The sequence below is a fragment of the Myiozetetes cayanensis genome, unplaced genomic scaffold (genome assembly GCF_022539395.1).
Source record: "Myiozetetes cayanensis isolate MyiCay16 unplaced genomic scaffold, myiCay2020 scf67, whole genome shotgun sequence".
Taxonomy (NCBI): Eukaryota; Metazoa; Chordata; class Aves; order Passeriformes; family Tyrannidae; genus Myiozetetes; species Myiozetetes cayanensis.
This window is the reverse complement of record NW_026087931.1, coordinates 86,341-99,252: the sequence shown is the minus strand read 5'-3', so window position 1 is coordinate 99,252 and position 12,912 is coordinate 86,341. Positions and strand designations below refer to the sequence as shown.

The following is a 12,912-nucleotide window of genomic DNA, read 5'->3' as shown; positions in this document are numbered from 1 at the left end:
CCCTTTCTCTCCTGGTGTCCCCCCCTCTCTCTCCCGGTGTCCCCGTCCCTCCCTCCCGTTTCCCCCGCGGTGTCCCCCTCTCTATCCTGGTGTCCCTCTCCCTGTCCCGGTGTCCCCCTCTCTCTCCCGCTTTCCCCGCAGTGTCCCTCTCTCGCCCGGTGTCCCCTTCTCTCTCCGGGTGTCCCCTCGCTCCCTCCCGGTTCCTCCCGCGGTGTCCCCCTCTCTCTCCCTCCCGGTGTCCCCCTGGTGTCCCTCTCCCTCTCCCGGTGTCCCTTTCTCTCCTGGTGTCCCCCCGGTGTCCCTGTCTCTCTCTCCCGGTGTCCCCGCGGTGTCCCTCCCTCTCCCGGTGTCCCTTTCTCTCCCGGTGTCCCCTCCCCCTCTCCCGGTGTCCCCCCCTCTCTCTCCTGGTGTCCCTCTCTCTCTCTCCTGGTGTCCCCGCGGTGTCCGTCTCCCTCTCCCGGTGTCCCCTCCTTCTCTCCCGGTGTCCCCCCGCGGTGTCCCCCCCTCTCTCTCCCGGTGTCCCCCTCTCTCCCTCTCCCGGTGTCCCCTCCCTCTCTCCCGGTTCCCTCCGCGGTGTCCCCCCCTCTCTCTCCCGGTGTCCCCCTCTCTCCCTCTCCCGGTGTCCCCTCCCTCTCTCCCGGTTCCCTCCGCGGTGTCCCCCCTTGTGACGTCACCGCTCGGGGCGCGGCGGTCCCGGCGGGGGAAGGGGCGTGTCCCCAGCGCCGTGACGTCACGCGCAGCGCGGTGAGGTCAGCGCGGCGCCGCTGCCGGACCCGCTGCCCCTCGGTGCCCGCGGCCCCCCCGCCCCTCCCCTCCCTCCTCCTCCTCCTCCTCCTCCTCCTCCTCCTCCTCCTCCTCCGCCCCCCGCGCCGCCCCCGGCCCTGCGCGGGACCCCCGCGGGTGCGCGGCGGGAGGGCGGCTCGCCCTGCCCGGCCCGGCCCCGGCCCGGCCCCTCAGGTAGAGCAGGGCCGCGGGCGCGGCGGGAAGGAGGGCCAGGCCGGGCCGGGCCGGGCGGGTGTGGCGGCCCGTGAGGGGTGTCCGTGTGTCTGTCCGTGTGTCCGTCCGTCCGTCTGTCTGTCTGTGTGTGTGTGAGGGGCGGGGGGGCCGCCGCGATTCCCGAAGGCCGCGAACGCCGCCCCGCCGGCGTCACCCGCATTGCGTAAATGCGGCCGCGTCGGGGCGGCTGCGCCGGCGGCGTAACCTGCGCTCTACTCCCCCCCGTCCCCTCACACCGCCCCTCACGCCAAGGGTCCGGGGCGGCTGCGCCGGCGGCGTAACCTGCGCTCCGCTCCCCCCTCCCGTTCCCCCTCCCCTCACACCGCCACTCAGCCAGGGGTGCGGAACCTGCGCTCTGCTCCTCACACACCGCCCCTCACGCCAAGGGTGCGGAACCTGCGCTCTGCTCCCCACACACCGCCCCTCACGCCAAGGGTCCGGGGCGGCTGCACCGGCGGCGTAACCTGCGCTCCGCTCCCCCCTCCCGTTCCCCCTCCCCACACACCGCCCCTCACGCCGGGGGTGCGGAACCTGCGCTCTGCTCCCCACACACACCGCCCTTCACGCCAGGGGTGCAGGGCCGGTCACGCTCCGGGCGGGAAGGGGGGTTCGTTCTGCCGCAATCCCGGCCGGGGGACGCGCGGGCAGTACGCGGGGGGTGTCTCCGTTTTTATCAGGGGATAGAGGGGGGTGTCCGGTGCGGCGGCGGGCGGGGGGAGCGCCCCCCGCGCTGGGCCGGCGGGGTTACGCCGTTTGCGTAGCGCTGAGGCGGCGCTGCGCACTTGGCGTAGGGCGGGGCCGCGCTGCGCCGTTCGCGTAGCGTCCCCTCCGCTCCACCGTGCGCAATCTGCGTAAACCCCCGTGCGCTCCACCGTGCGCAATTTGCGTAAACCCCCGTGCGCGCCACCGTGCGCAATCTGCGTAAACCCCCGTGCGCTCCCGCTACGCGATCTGCGTAACCCTCCGGTGCTGGACCGCGCGCAATTTGCGTAAAGCCTTCCCGTCGCCTTACGCGATGCGCGGAAGCTTCTCTCCGCTGCACCGTACGCAGTTTGCGTGGGCCCCTTAATGCTGCACCGTACGCAGTTTGCGTGGACCCCTGTCCGCTGCACCGTACGCAGTTTGCGTAAACCCCGTACGCAGTTTGCGTAAGCCGCTGTTCCTGCACCGTACGCCGTTTCCGTGATCCGCTGTCCCTGCACCGTACGCAATTTCCTTGACCCGCTATTCGCTCCACCGTACGCCGTTTCCGTAACCCTCTATCCACTCCCCCGTACGCCGTTTCCGTAACCCGCTATGCACTCCACCGTACGCCGTTTGCGCAAACCGCTCCGCTCCGCTTACGCCATTTGCGCAGCGCCGGGGCCGCCGTGCTCGGGGCGGGGCGGGGCGGAGGCGGGGCCTGCCCCGTACGCGGCTGGCGCAGCGCGGGGCGGGGCCGGCGCGCGGGGGGCACTTCCTGCCGCCGCCATTTTGTGGCGGAGCGGGAGGAAGCGGCGGCCGCGGCGGCTCCGGCGGCTCCTCCTGAGCGGCGGCTCCTCCTGCTCCCCCTGCTGCTCCCGCCGCTCCTCCGGCTCCTCCGGCAGCGCCGGCACGGCCCGCGGTGAGTCGGTCCCGGCCGCGCCGCTCCCCCGGCGCCGCCGCTCCCGTGAAGGCCCAGCCCGCTCTTCCCCAACCCCGTTAAGGCCCAGCCCGCTCCTTCCCCACCCCCCTCTTCGCTCCAGCCCCGTTAGGCCCAGCCCGCTCCTCCCCTCACCCCCTTCCCCCCTTAGGCCCGGACCGAGCCCCGTTAGGCCCGGGCGGCCCTCGGCGTGAGGGGAGGGCGGGCCGGGGGTGGCCTTGGCGGGGGAGCGGCCCCTGAGGCGCCGCCGCTCCGGGGCCGTCCCGGGGCCCTGCCGGGCCCGGCCGCGCCGCCGCCCCCGGGGGGTTTGACCTTCCCTCTCCCATCCTGAGCGTTCTGCGCCGCTCCTCGGGAATTCCAGCGCTGGGAAGGATCGGCTCTGCCCAAAGGGGGAATCTCGACCCGCTCGCGGCGGGGTTGGGGTGGGAAGGGGCGCCCTGCGGGTGTCCCCGGGGGGTGTTTTGGGGTGACAGGGACTCCTGGGTGCTGCCGGGGTTTAGGGGGACAGGGGTACCCCTGGGGGTGTTCCCGCTTGTTTTGGGGTTGGGAAGGGGACTCTGGGGGTGTTTTGGGGTGACAGGGACACCCCGGGTCCTGCCGGGGTTTTAGGGGGACAGGGGCATCCTGGGAGTATCCTGGTATTTTGGGGTGGGAACAGGACCCTGGGGGTGTTTTGGGGGGACAGGGGGACCCTGAGGGTGACCCTGGGGGTGTTGGGGTGACAGGGGCACCCCGGATTCTGCTGGGGGAGTTCCTGCTGTTTTGGGGTCACAGCGGGTCCTTCGGGGGTGTCCCCACGCGTTTTGGGGTTGCAGGGGGTCCCTGGGGGTTTTCCTGGGGGGGTTTTGGGGTGACAAGGGGTCCTCGGGGGTGTCCCCGTGTGTTTTGGGGTGACAAGGGGTCCCTGGGGGTTTTCCTGGGGTTTTTGGGGTGACAAGGGGTCCATGGGGGTGTTCCCGGGTTTTTGGGATGACAGAGGGTCCTCAGGGGTGTCCCCACATGTTTTGGGGTGACAGCGGGTCCCTCGGGGTGTCCCTACGTGTTTTGGGGTGACGGTCCCTGGGGGTGTTTTGGGGGTGCCAGGAGGTCTCTGGGGGTGTTCCCGAGGTTTTGGGGATGGCAGAGGGTCCCTGTGGTGTCCCCACATGTTTTGGGGTGACAGGGGGTCCCTGGGGGTGTTCCCGGAATTTGTGGGATGACAACGGCACCCTGGGGGTGTCCCCCGTGTTTTGGGGTGACAGGGGGTCCCTGGGGGTGTTTCTGGGGTGACAGGGGGTCCCTGGGGATGTCCCCTCATATTTTGGGGTGACAGGGGGTCCCTGGGGGTGTTTTTGGGGTGACAGGGGGTCCCTGGGGGTGTTTTTGGGGGACAAGGGGTCCCTGAGGGTGTTTTTGGGGTGACAAGGGGTCCCTGAGGGTGTTTTTGGGGTGACAGGGGGTCCCAGGGGGTGTTTTTGAGGTGACAGGGGGTCCCTGGGGATGTCCCCCCATGTTCTGGGCCATGCAGGGGGGTCCCTGGGGGTTTTGGGGTGCCCCCCTGAGCTGTCACCCCCATTTGGGGCTGGGAGAGCTGCAAGTGGGGGTTGTGTTTGTTGTGCCTCAGCAGCTCCACGTGCAGGTGGTTAATTAACCCCACAACAATTAACGGCACAGCCCCTTCCCCCCTTCCCTGGGCTCTCATCTCCCAAATGCCCCCCCAAAACTTCCCCCCTGCCCATTATCCCAAGGAAGTTCCAGCCCTCCCTGCCGTCATTCCAGGCCGGTTTTCCCAGGAGGAACTCCTGCCAGCCCCGTTATCCCCCGGATCCAGGGGCTGGGCGGGGAGCAGCTCGTTAATTGGGGTGTTAATTGGGGTGAAGGGACCCCCCCGTGGGAGCTGCTGGGGGGGGTTGTTGGTTCCTGGGGTTGGGAGGAGCGGCGGCTGGAGGAGTTTGGGGGGCTTGGAGCATCCTCTGTCAGAGTTTGGGGTGGTTGGAGCATCCTCTGTCAGAGTTTGGGGGGGTTTGAGCATCCTCTGTCACAGTTTGGGGGGGTTGGAGCATCCTCTGTCAGAGTTTGGGGGGGTTTGGAGCATCCTCTGTCAGAGTTTGGGGTGGTTGGAGCATCCTCTGTCAGAGTTTGGGGTGGTTTGAGCATCCTCTGTCAGGGTTTGGGATGGTTAAAAAATCCTTTGTCAAAGTTTGGGGTGGTTTGAGCATCATCTCTCAGTGTTTGGGGTTGTTTAAAATTCCCTTGTTGATGTTTGGGGTGGGTGAAAAGTCGTTTGTCAAAATTTGGGGTGGTTTGATCACTGTTTCCCACAGTTTTGGGGTGGTTTGAGCATCATTTCCTGAAGTTTTGGGGTGGTTTGAGCATCCTCTGTCAGAGTTTGGGGTTGTTTAAAAATTCTTTGTCACAGTTTGGGGTGGTTTGGTTGTTGTTTCCCACAGTTTTGAGGTGGTTTGAGCATCTTCTGTCAGAGTTTGGGGTGGTTTGAGCATCCTCTGTCACAGTTTGGGGTGGTTTGAATATCATCTGTCAGGGTTTGGGATGGTTAAAAAATCCTTTGTCGAAGTTTGGGGTGGTTTGAGCATCATCTCTCAGTGTTTGGGGTTGTTTAAAATTCCCTTGTTGATGTTTGGGGTGGTTGAAAAGTCGTTTGTCAAATTTTGGGGTGGTTTGATCACTGTTTCCCACAGTTTTGGGGTGGTTTGAGCATCTTCTGTCAGAGTTTGGGGGGTTGGAGCATCATTTCCTAAAGTTTTGGGGTGGTTTGAGCATCGTCTGTCAGAGTTTGGGGTTGTTTAAAAATTCTTTGTCACAGTTTGGGGTGGTTTGGTTGTCATTTCCCACAGTTTTGGAGTGGTTTGAGCATCGTTTCCCAAAGTTTGGGGTCGTTGAAAAGTCATTTATCAAAGTTTGGGGTGGTTTGATGGTTGTTTCCCACGGTTTGGGGGTGGTTTGAGTGTTGTCTGTCAACGTTTGGGGTGGTTTGGTTGTTGTTTCCCGCAGTTTGGGGGTGTTTGGAGCATCGTCTGTCGAAGTTTGGGGTGGTTTAAAAACCCCTTGTCAAAGTTTGGGGTGGTTGAAAAGTCATTTGTCAAAGTTAGGGGTGGTTTGATCATTGTTTCCCACAGTTTTGGGGTGGTGTGAATGTTGTCTGTCAAAGTTTGGGGTAGTTTGAGCATCATTTCCTGAAGTTTTGGGGTGGTTTGAGCATCCTCTGTCACAGTTTGGGGTGGTTTAAAAATCCTTTGTCAAAGGTTGGGGTGATGTGGTTGTTGTTTTCCACAGGTTTGGGGTGCTTTGAGCATCATCTGTCAGAGTTTGGGGTGCTTTGAGCGTCATCTGTCAGAGTTTTGGGGTGGTTTGAGCATCCTCTGTCAGAGTTGGGGTGGTTTAAAAATCTTTTGTCCAAGTTTGGGGTGGTTTGGTTGTTGTTTCCTGCAGTTTTGGGGTGGTTGGAGCATCATCTGTCAACGTTTGGGGTGGTTTAAAAACCCCTTGTCAAAGTTTGGGGTGGTTTAAAAACCCCTTGTCAAAGTTTGGGGTGGTTTAAAAACCCCTTGTCAAAGTTTGGGGTGGTTTAAAAACCCCTTGTCAAAGTTTGAGGTGGTTGAAAAGTCATTTGTCAAAATTTGGGGTGGTTTGAGCATCATTTCCCACAGTTTTGGGGTGGTTTGAGCATCCTCTGTCACAGTTTAGGGTTGTTTAAAAATCCTTCATTTAGGAAATCTTCGTTTCCCACAGTTTTGGGGTGGTTTGAGCATCATTTCCCACAGTTTTTGGGGTGGTTGGAGCATCATCTGTCAGAGTTTGGGGTTGTTTAAAAATCCTTTGTCAGAATTTGGGGTGGTTTGGTTGTTGTTTCCCACAGTTTTGGGGTGGTTTGAGCATCCTCTGTCAGAGTTTGGGGTGGTTGGAGCATCCTCTGTCACAGTTTAGGGTTGTTTAAAAATCCTTCATTTAGGAAATCTTCGTTTCCCACAGTTTTGGGGTGGTTTGAGCATCATTTTCCGCAGTTTTTGGGGTGGTTGGAGCATCATCTGTCAGAGTTTGGGGTTGTTTAAAAATCCTTTGTCAGAATTTGGGGTGGTTTGGTTGTTGTTTCCCACAGTTTTGGGGTGGTTTGAGCATCCTCTGTCAGAGTTTGGGGTGGTTGGAGCATCCTCTGTCACAGTTTAGGGTTGTTTAAAAATCCTTCATTTAGGAAATCTTCGTTTCCCACAGTTTTGGGGTGGTTTGAGCATCATTTCCCACAGTTTTGGGGTGGTTGGAGCATCGTCTGTCAGAGTTTGGGGTGGTTTGAGCGTCATCTGTCAAAGTTTTGGGGTGGTTTGAGCATCCTCTGTCAGAGTTTGGGGTGGTTTGAGCATCATCTATCAGTGTTTGGGGTTGTTTAAAATTCCCTTGTTGATGTTTGGGGTGGGTGAAAAGTCGTTTGTCAAAATTTGGGGTGGTTTGATCGCTGTTTCTCACAGTTTTGGGGTGGTTGGAGCATCTTCTGTCAGAGTTTGGGGTGGTTTAAAAATCCTTTGTCAGAGTTTGGGGTGATGTGGTTGTTGTTTTCCACAGGCTTGGGGTGGTTTGAGCATCCTCTGTCAGAGTTTGGGGTGGTTTGGTTGTTGTTTCCCCCAGTTTTGGGGTGGTTTGAGCATCGTTTCCCAAAGTTTGGAGTCACTGAAAAGTAGTTTGTCAAAATTTGGGGAGGTTTGAGCATCATTTCCCACAGTTTGGGGTTGTTTGAGCCTCATCTGTCAGAGTTTTGGGGGGTTTAGGAATTGTCTGTCAGAGTTTGGGGGGCTTTAAAAACCCTTTGTCAAAGTTTGGGGTAGTTTGATGGTTTTTCCCACAGTTTTGGGGTGGTTTGAGCGTCGTTTCCCAAAGTTTGGGGTTGTTTAAAAATCCTTTGTCAAAGTTTGGGGTGGTTTGGTTGTTGTTTCCTGAAGTTTTGGGGTGGTTTGAACATCGTCTGTCAAAGTCTGGGGAGGTTTGAGCATCATTTCCTGAAGTTTTGGGGTGGTTTGAGCATCATCTGTCGCAGTTCAGGGTGGTTTAAAAATCCTTTGTTTAGGAAATCCTTGTTTCCCAAAATTTTGGGTGGTTTGAGCATCCTCTGTCAGAGTTTGGGGTGGTTTGGTTGTTGTTTCCCCCAGTTTTGGGGTGGTTTGAGCATCGTTTCCCAAAATTTGGAGTCACTGAAAAGTAGTTTGTCAAAATTTGGGGAGGTTTTAGCATCATTTCCCACAGTTTTGGGGGGGTTTGAACATCGTTTGTCAAAGTTTGGGATGGTTTGAGCATCGTTTCCCACAGTTTTGGGGTGGTTGGAGCATCGTCTGTCAAAGTTTTGGGTTGTTTGAGCCTCATCTGTCAGAGTTTGGGGTTGTTTAAAAATCACTTGTCCAGGTTTGGGGTGGTTTGGTTTTTGTTTCCTGAAGTTTTGGGGTGGTTGGAGCATCCTCTGTCACAGTTTGGGGTTGTTTAAAAGTTCCTTGTCAAAGTTTGGGGTAGTTTGATGGTTGTTCCCACAGTTTTGGGGTCGTTTGAGCATCATTTCCCAAAGTTTGGGGTTGTTTAAAAATCCCTTGTCAAAGTTTTGGGGTGGTTTGGTTGTTGTTTGCCACAGTTTGGGGTGCTTTGAGCGTCGTTTCCCACAGTTTTGGGGTGCTTTGAGCGTCGTTTCCCGCAGTTTTGGGGTCGTTGAAAAGTCATTTATCAAAGTTTGGGGTGGTTTGATCGTTGTTTCCCACAGTTTTGGGGTGGTTGGAGCATCGTCTGTCAAAGTTCAGGGCTTTAGATCGTTACTTCCTGAACTTTTAGGGCTCTTTGATTTTTGCTTCCCAACTTTTTGGGACTGTTTGGTCGTTATTTCCCAAACTTTTGGGGCCATTTGTTGTTTGTTTCCCAATTTTTGTGGCTGTTTGGTCCTTGTTTCCCAAACTTTTGAGGCTGTTTGATTTTTGCTTCCCAAACTTTTGGGGCTGTTTGATTTTTGCTTCCCAAACTTTTGGGGCTGTTTGATTTTTGCTTCCCAAATTTTGGGGCGGTTTGGTCGTTGTTTCCCAATCTTTGGGGCTACTCCTGGGAATGTTTGGATCAACCTCAGGAACTCCCTGGATGAGGGAGAGGAATTCCCACCCTGGCCTGGCCGGAATTCCACCCCCAAAAGTGGGAAAATCGGCTTTTCCTCCTTGTTTTATCCCCCAGAGCCGGGTGAGGGGAGGTGACTCCGTGATCCCAAATCCCAGAATCCCAGGGTGTTGACAGGGAAAGCAGGAATTGTCCAGAGGCTGGAAGAGTTGGGATCCATCCCACTTGGAATCCTCCTGGTCATTCCCATCCCCAAAATCCCCTTTATTGGGTTGGGTTTGGTCCCTGCCGGAGCCTCCCAACATCCCCTGCTCCCGTTCCGGGGGAAATTGGGAATTGCTTCCCAGGCTGGTGATTCCAAAGGGCTGGATGGGGCTCAGGAATGTCAAACATTTGTTTGCAGGGAGATGTTTCATCTTTACCTCCCCCACATTCCCGGGAAATCCAGGGAATTGTGGTCCCTGCTGAGGGCAGGAATCCCGGGAATTGTGGTCCCTGATAGGGGCAGGAATCCCAGGAATTGTGGTCCCTGATAGGGCAGGAATCCCGGGAATTGTGGTCCCTGATAGGGGCAGGAATCCCAGGAATTGTGGTCCCTGCTGAGGGCAGGAATCCCGGGAATTGTGGTCCCTGATAGGGGCAGGAATCCCAGGAATTGTGGTCCCTGATAGGGTCAGGAATCCCAGGAATTGTGGTCCCTGCTGAGGGCAGGAATCTCAGGAATTGTGGTCCCTGATAGGGCAGGAATCCTGGGAATTGTGGTCCCTGATAGGGGCAGGAATCCCGGGAATTGTGATCCCTGATAATGGCAGGAATCCCGGGAATTGTGGTCCCTGATAGGGGCAGGAATCCCGGGAATTGTGGTCCCTGATAGGGCAGGAATCCCGGGAATTGTGGTCCCTGATAGGGGCAGGAATCCCGGGAATTGTGGTCCCTGATAGGGGCAGGAATCCTGGGAATTGTGGTCCCTGATAGGGGCAGGAATCCCGGGAATTGTGGTCCCTGATAGGGGCAGGAATCCCGGGAATTGTGGCCTCCTGAGCTGAAATCCCACGGGAAAATGGTGGCTCCCATTGGGAATTCTGGGATCCATCCCCGTCCCGCTGGAGAGGGGTTGGAATCCACCTTTAATCTGTGTTTTTCCTGCTAAAAAATCCAGGGAATTGGAGCCTGGGGGAGCTGGGAGTGGGTTGGGATATCCCTGGGATTCAGGAACTTTCCCATCCCCCCATCCCAAAACCTTCGGAGCCATCCCAGGATTTTCCCCTGGGATTGGGAGGGGGATCCCAGCTGGGGGTGCATCCCAAATCCTGGCCCTTCCCATGGAAAACTCCCAAAGAAATTCCCTCAACTGGGTTTGGGAAAACCCTGGATCCATCCCAGCACCGGGAGAGGGGATTGGAATCCTCTGGAGAAGGAATTCACCTGGAAAAGGGGATTGGAATCCCTCTGGAAAAGGAATTTACCTGGAAAAGAGGATTGGAATCTCTCTGGAGAAGGAATTCACCTGGAAAAGGGGATTGGAATCCCTTTGGAAAAGGAATTTACCTGGAAAAGGGGATTGAATCTTTTGGAAACGGAATTCACCTGGAAAAGGGGATTGGAATCTCTCTGGAAAAGGAATTTACCTGGAAAAGGGGATTGGAATCTCTCTGGAAAAGGAATTTACCTGGAAAAGGGGATTGGAATCTTTTGGAAAAGGAATTTACCTGGAAAAGGGGATTGGAATCTCTCTGGAAAAGGAATTTACCTGGAAAAAGGGATTGGAATCCTTTGGAAAAGGAATTTACCTGGAAAAGGGATTGGAATCCTTTAGAAAAGGAATTTACCTGGAAAAGGGGATTGGAATCTCTCTGGAGAAGGAATTCACCTGGAAGAGGGGATTGGAACCCTCTGGAAAAGGAATTTACCTGGAAAAGGGGATTGGAATCCCTCTGGAAAAGGAATTCACCTGGAAAAGGGGATTGGAACCCTCTGGAAAAGGAATTTACCTGGAAAAGAGATTGGAATCTTTTGGAAAAGGAATTTACCTGGAAAAGGAGATTGGAATCTTTTGGAAACGGAATTCACCTGGAAAAGGGGATTGGAATCTTCTGGAAAAGGAATTTATCTGGAAAAGGGGATTGGAATCTTTTGGAAAAGGAATTCACCGGGAAAAGGGGATTGGAATCCCTCTGGAAAAGGAATTTACCTGGAAAAGGGGATTGGAATCTTCTGGAAAAGGAATTCACCTGGAAAAGGGGATTGGAATCTCTCTGGAGAAGGAATTTGCCTGGAAAAGGGGATTGGAATCTTCTGGAAAAGGAATTTACCTGGAAAAGGGGATTGGAATCCTTTGGAAAAGGAATTCACCTGGAAAAGGGGATTGGAATCTCTCTGGAAAAGGGGATTGGAATCTCTCTGGAGAAGGAATTTACCTGGAAAAGGGGCTTGGAATCTTTTGGAAAAGGAATTTACCTGGAAAAGGGGATTGGAATCTCTCTGGAAAAGGAATTTACCTGGAAAAGGGGATTGGAATCTCTCTGGAAAAGGAATTTACCTGGAAAGAGATTGGAATCTTCTGGAAAAGGAATTTACCTGGAAAAGGGGATTGGAATCCTCTGGAAAAGGAATTTACCTGGAAAAGGGGATTGGAATCTTTTGGAAAAGGAATTTACCTGGAAAAGGGGCTCGAGTTCCTTTAAATATCCCTTGGGATTTACCAAAGGAAAAGGGATTGGAATCCTCTGGAAAAGGATGTGGGAACTCCTTGGAAAAGCGGCAGCCCCGAGGATTTGAGGGCGTTCCAGTCCCTTTTCCCGGATGTTTTGGAGCTTCCCCTTTGGAATTGTTTTATGGAATTTTGCGCTGAGCGTTCGTTGCTTCCGCCCGGAACTGGTGGGAAAATCCGGGATTTTATCCCAAATTCCGGAGTCCAAAATGTCTGGGAATGTGAGGAGCAGGACTCACCTCCTGATCCCTGTTTTGGTGGGAAGAGGGAGCAGGAATTCCTGGGATTTGTGGGAAGAGGGAGCAGGAATTCCTGGGATTTGTGGGAAGAGGGAGCAGGAATTCCTGGGATTTGTGGGAAGAGGAATCCCGGGGCTCCTGCAGCAGGAGGACGATTCCTAAGGAGAACTTTTCCAAAGGTTTTGGGATAATCCTGGAATTGCTGCAGGGGGAGGAGGAACCAGGAAACCAAAATTCCAGGGACGTGGAAACAAAGGCAGGAAATGCCGGGAAAAAACATCCAGGAAGCAGAAATTTCCTGGAACAGCCGCCTGGAAAGGGGAGCTCGGGAATGGGGTGGGAATTTTGGGGGGTTGGACGTTGGGTTGGTGCTTCCTGAGGGAGAAATTCCCAGTTTTTGGGAGGAAAAGTGGGAATTTTGGGGGTTGGATGTTGGGTTGGTGCTTCCTGAGGGAGAAATTCCCAGTTTTTGGGAGGAAAAGTGGGAATTTTGGGGGATTGGATGTTGGGTTGGTGCTTCCTGAGGGAGAAATTCCCAATTTTGTGAAGGGAAAGGTGGGAATTTTGAGGGGTTGGAATTTGGTTTGGTGCCTTCTGAGGGAAAATTCCTGGGTTTGGGGAGGAAAAGTGGGAATTTTGAGGGGTTGGAGGTGCGTCCTGAGGGAGAAATTCCCAATTTTGTGAAGGGAAAGGTGGGAATTTCAGGGAGTGGAGATTGGTTTGGTGCTTCCTGAGGGAGAAATTCCTGGTTTGGAGGAGGAAAAGTGGGAATTTTGGGGAGTTGGAGGTGCGTCCTGAGGGAGAAATTCCTGGTTTGGGGAGGAAAAGTGGGAATTTTGAGGAGTTGGGTTGGTGCTTCCTGAGGGAGAAATTCCTGGGGTTTGGGAGGAAAAGTGGGAATTCCAGGGGGTTGGACGTTGGGTTGGTGCTTCCTGAGGGAAAAATTCCCAATTTTGTGAAGGGAAAGGTGGGAATTTCAGGGAGTGGAGATTGGTTTGGTGATTCCTGAGGGAGAAATTCCTGGTTTGGGGGAGGAAAAACAGGAATTTTGAGGGGTTGGAGGATGGTTTGGTGCCTTCTGAGGGAAAATTCCTGGGTTTTGGGGAGGAAAAGTGGGAATTTTGAGGGATTGTAGGTGCGTCCTGAGGGAGAAATTCCCTGTTTTGGGGAGGAAAAGTGGGAATTTCAGGGAGTGGAGATTGGTTTGGTGCTTCCTGAGGGAAAAATTCCCAGTTTTGGGGGAGGGAAGGTGGGAATTTTGGGGGGTTGGAGGTTGG

The 12,912-nt window shown here is 55.4% G+C and overlaps 1 protein-coding gene across 17 annotated transcripts; it reads left to right on the top strand.

Moving 5' to 3' along the window:
• Window positions 1–4,556: 4,556 nt before the first annotated feature.
• Window positions 4,557–12,281, top strand: LOC126651559 (uncharacterized). Of its 17 annotated transcripts, none has more exons than XM_050337502.1 (7): window positions 4,557–4,608; window positions 5,077–9,358; window positions 9,561–10,193; window positions 10,274–10,476; window positions 10,516–10,756; window positions 11,039–11,225; window positions 11,304–12,281. In XM_050337502.1, the coding sequence occupies exons 3-7, from the start codon at window positions 10,009–10,011 to the stop codon at window positions 11,535–11,537; spliced, it is 1,050 nt and encodes a 349-aa protein (XP_050193459.1). In that variant the 5' UTR covers window positions 4,557–4,608; window positions 5,077–9,358; window positions 9,561–10,008; the 3' UTR covers window positions 11,538–12,281. The 17 variants fall into 17 exon arrangements, with proteins under 17 accessions (XP_050193459.1, XP_050193458.1, XP_050193461.1 ...); XM_050337501.1 differs by having other exon boundaries at window positions 4,576–4,733; XM_050337504.1 differs by having other exon boundaries at window positions 4,576–6,263; window positions 6,504–9,358.
• Window positions 12,282–12,912: the final 631 nt, after the last annotated feature.

What these genes read in the sequence shown, in the direction of transcription:
- LOC126651559 (XM_050337502.1), top strand. Translation starts at nt 10,009, where the DNA reads ATGGAAAACTCCCAAAGAAATTCCCTCAACTGGGTTTGGGAAAACCCT. An exon ending in TCTCTGGAGAAGGAATTCAC is followed by an intron (nt 10,194 to 10,273) that starts CTGGAAAAGGGG and finishes AACGGAATTCAC; the next exon opens with CTGGAAAAGGGGATTGGAAT. An exon ending in CTTTTGGAAACGGAATTCAC is followed by an intron (nt 10,757 to 11,038) that starts CTGGAAAAGGGG and finishes AAAGGAATTCAC; the next exon opens with CTGGAAAAGGGGATTGGAAT.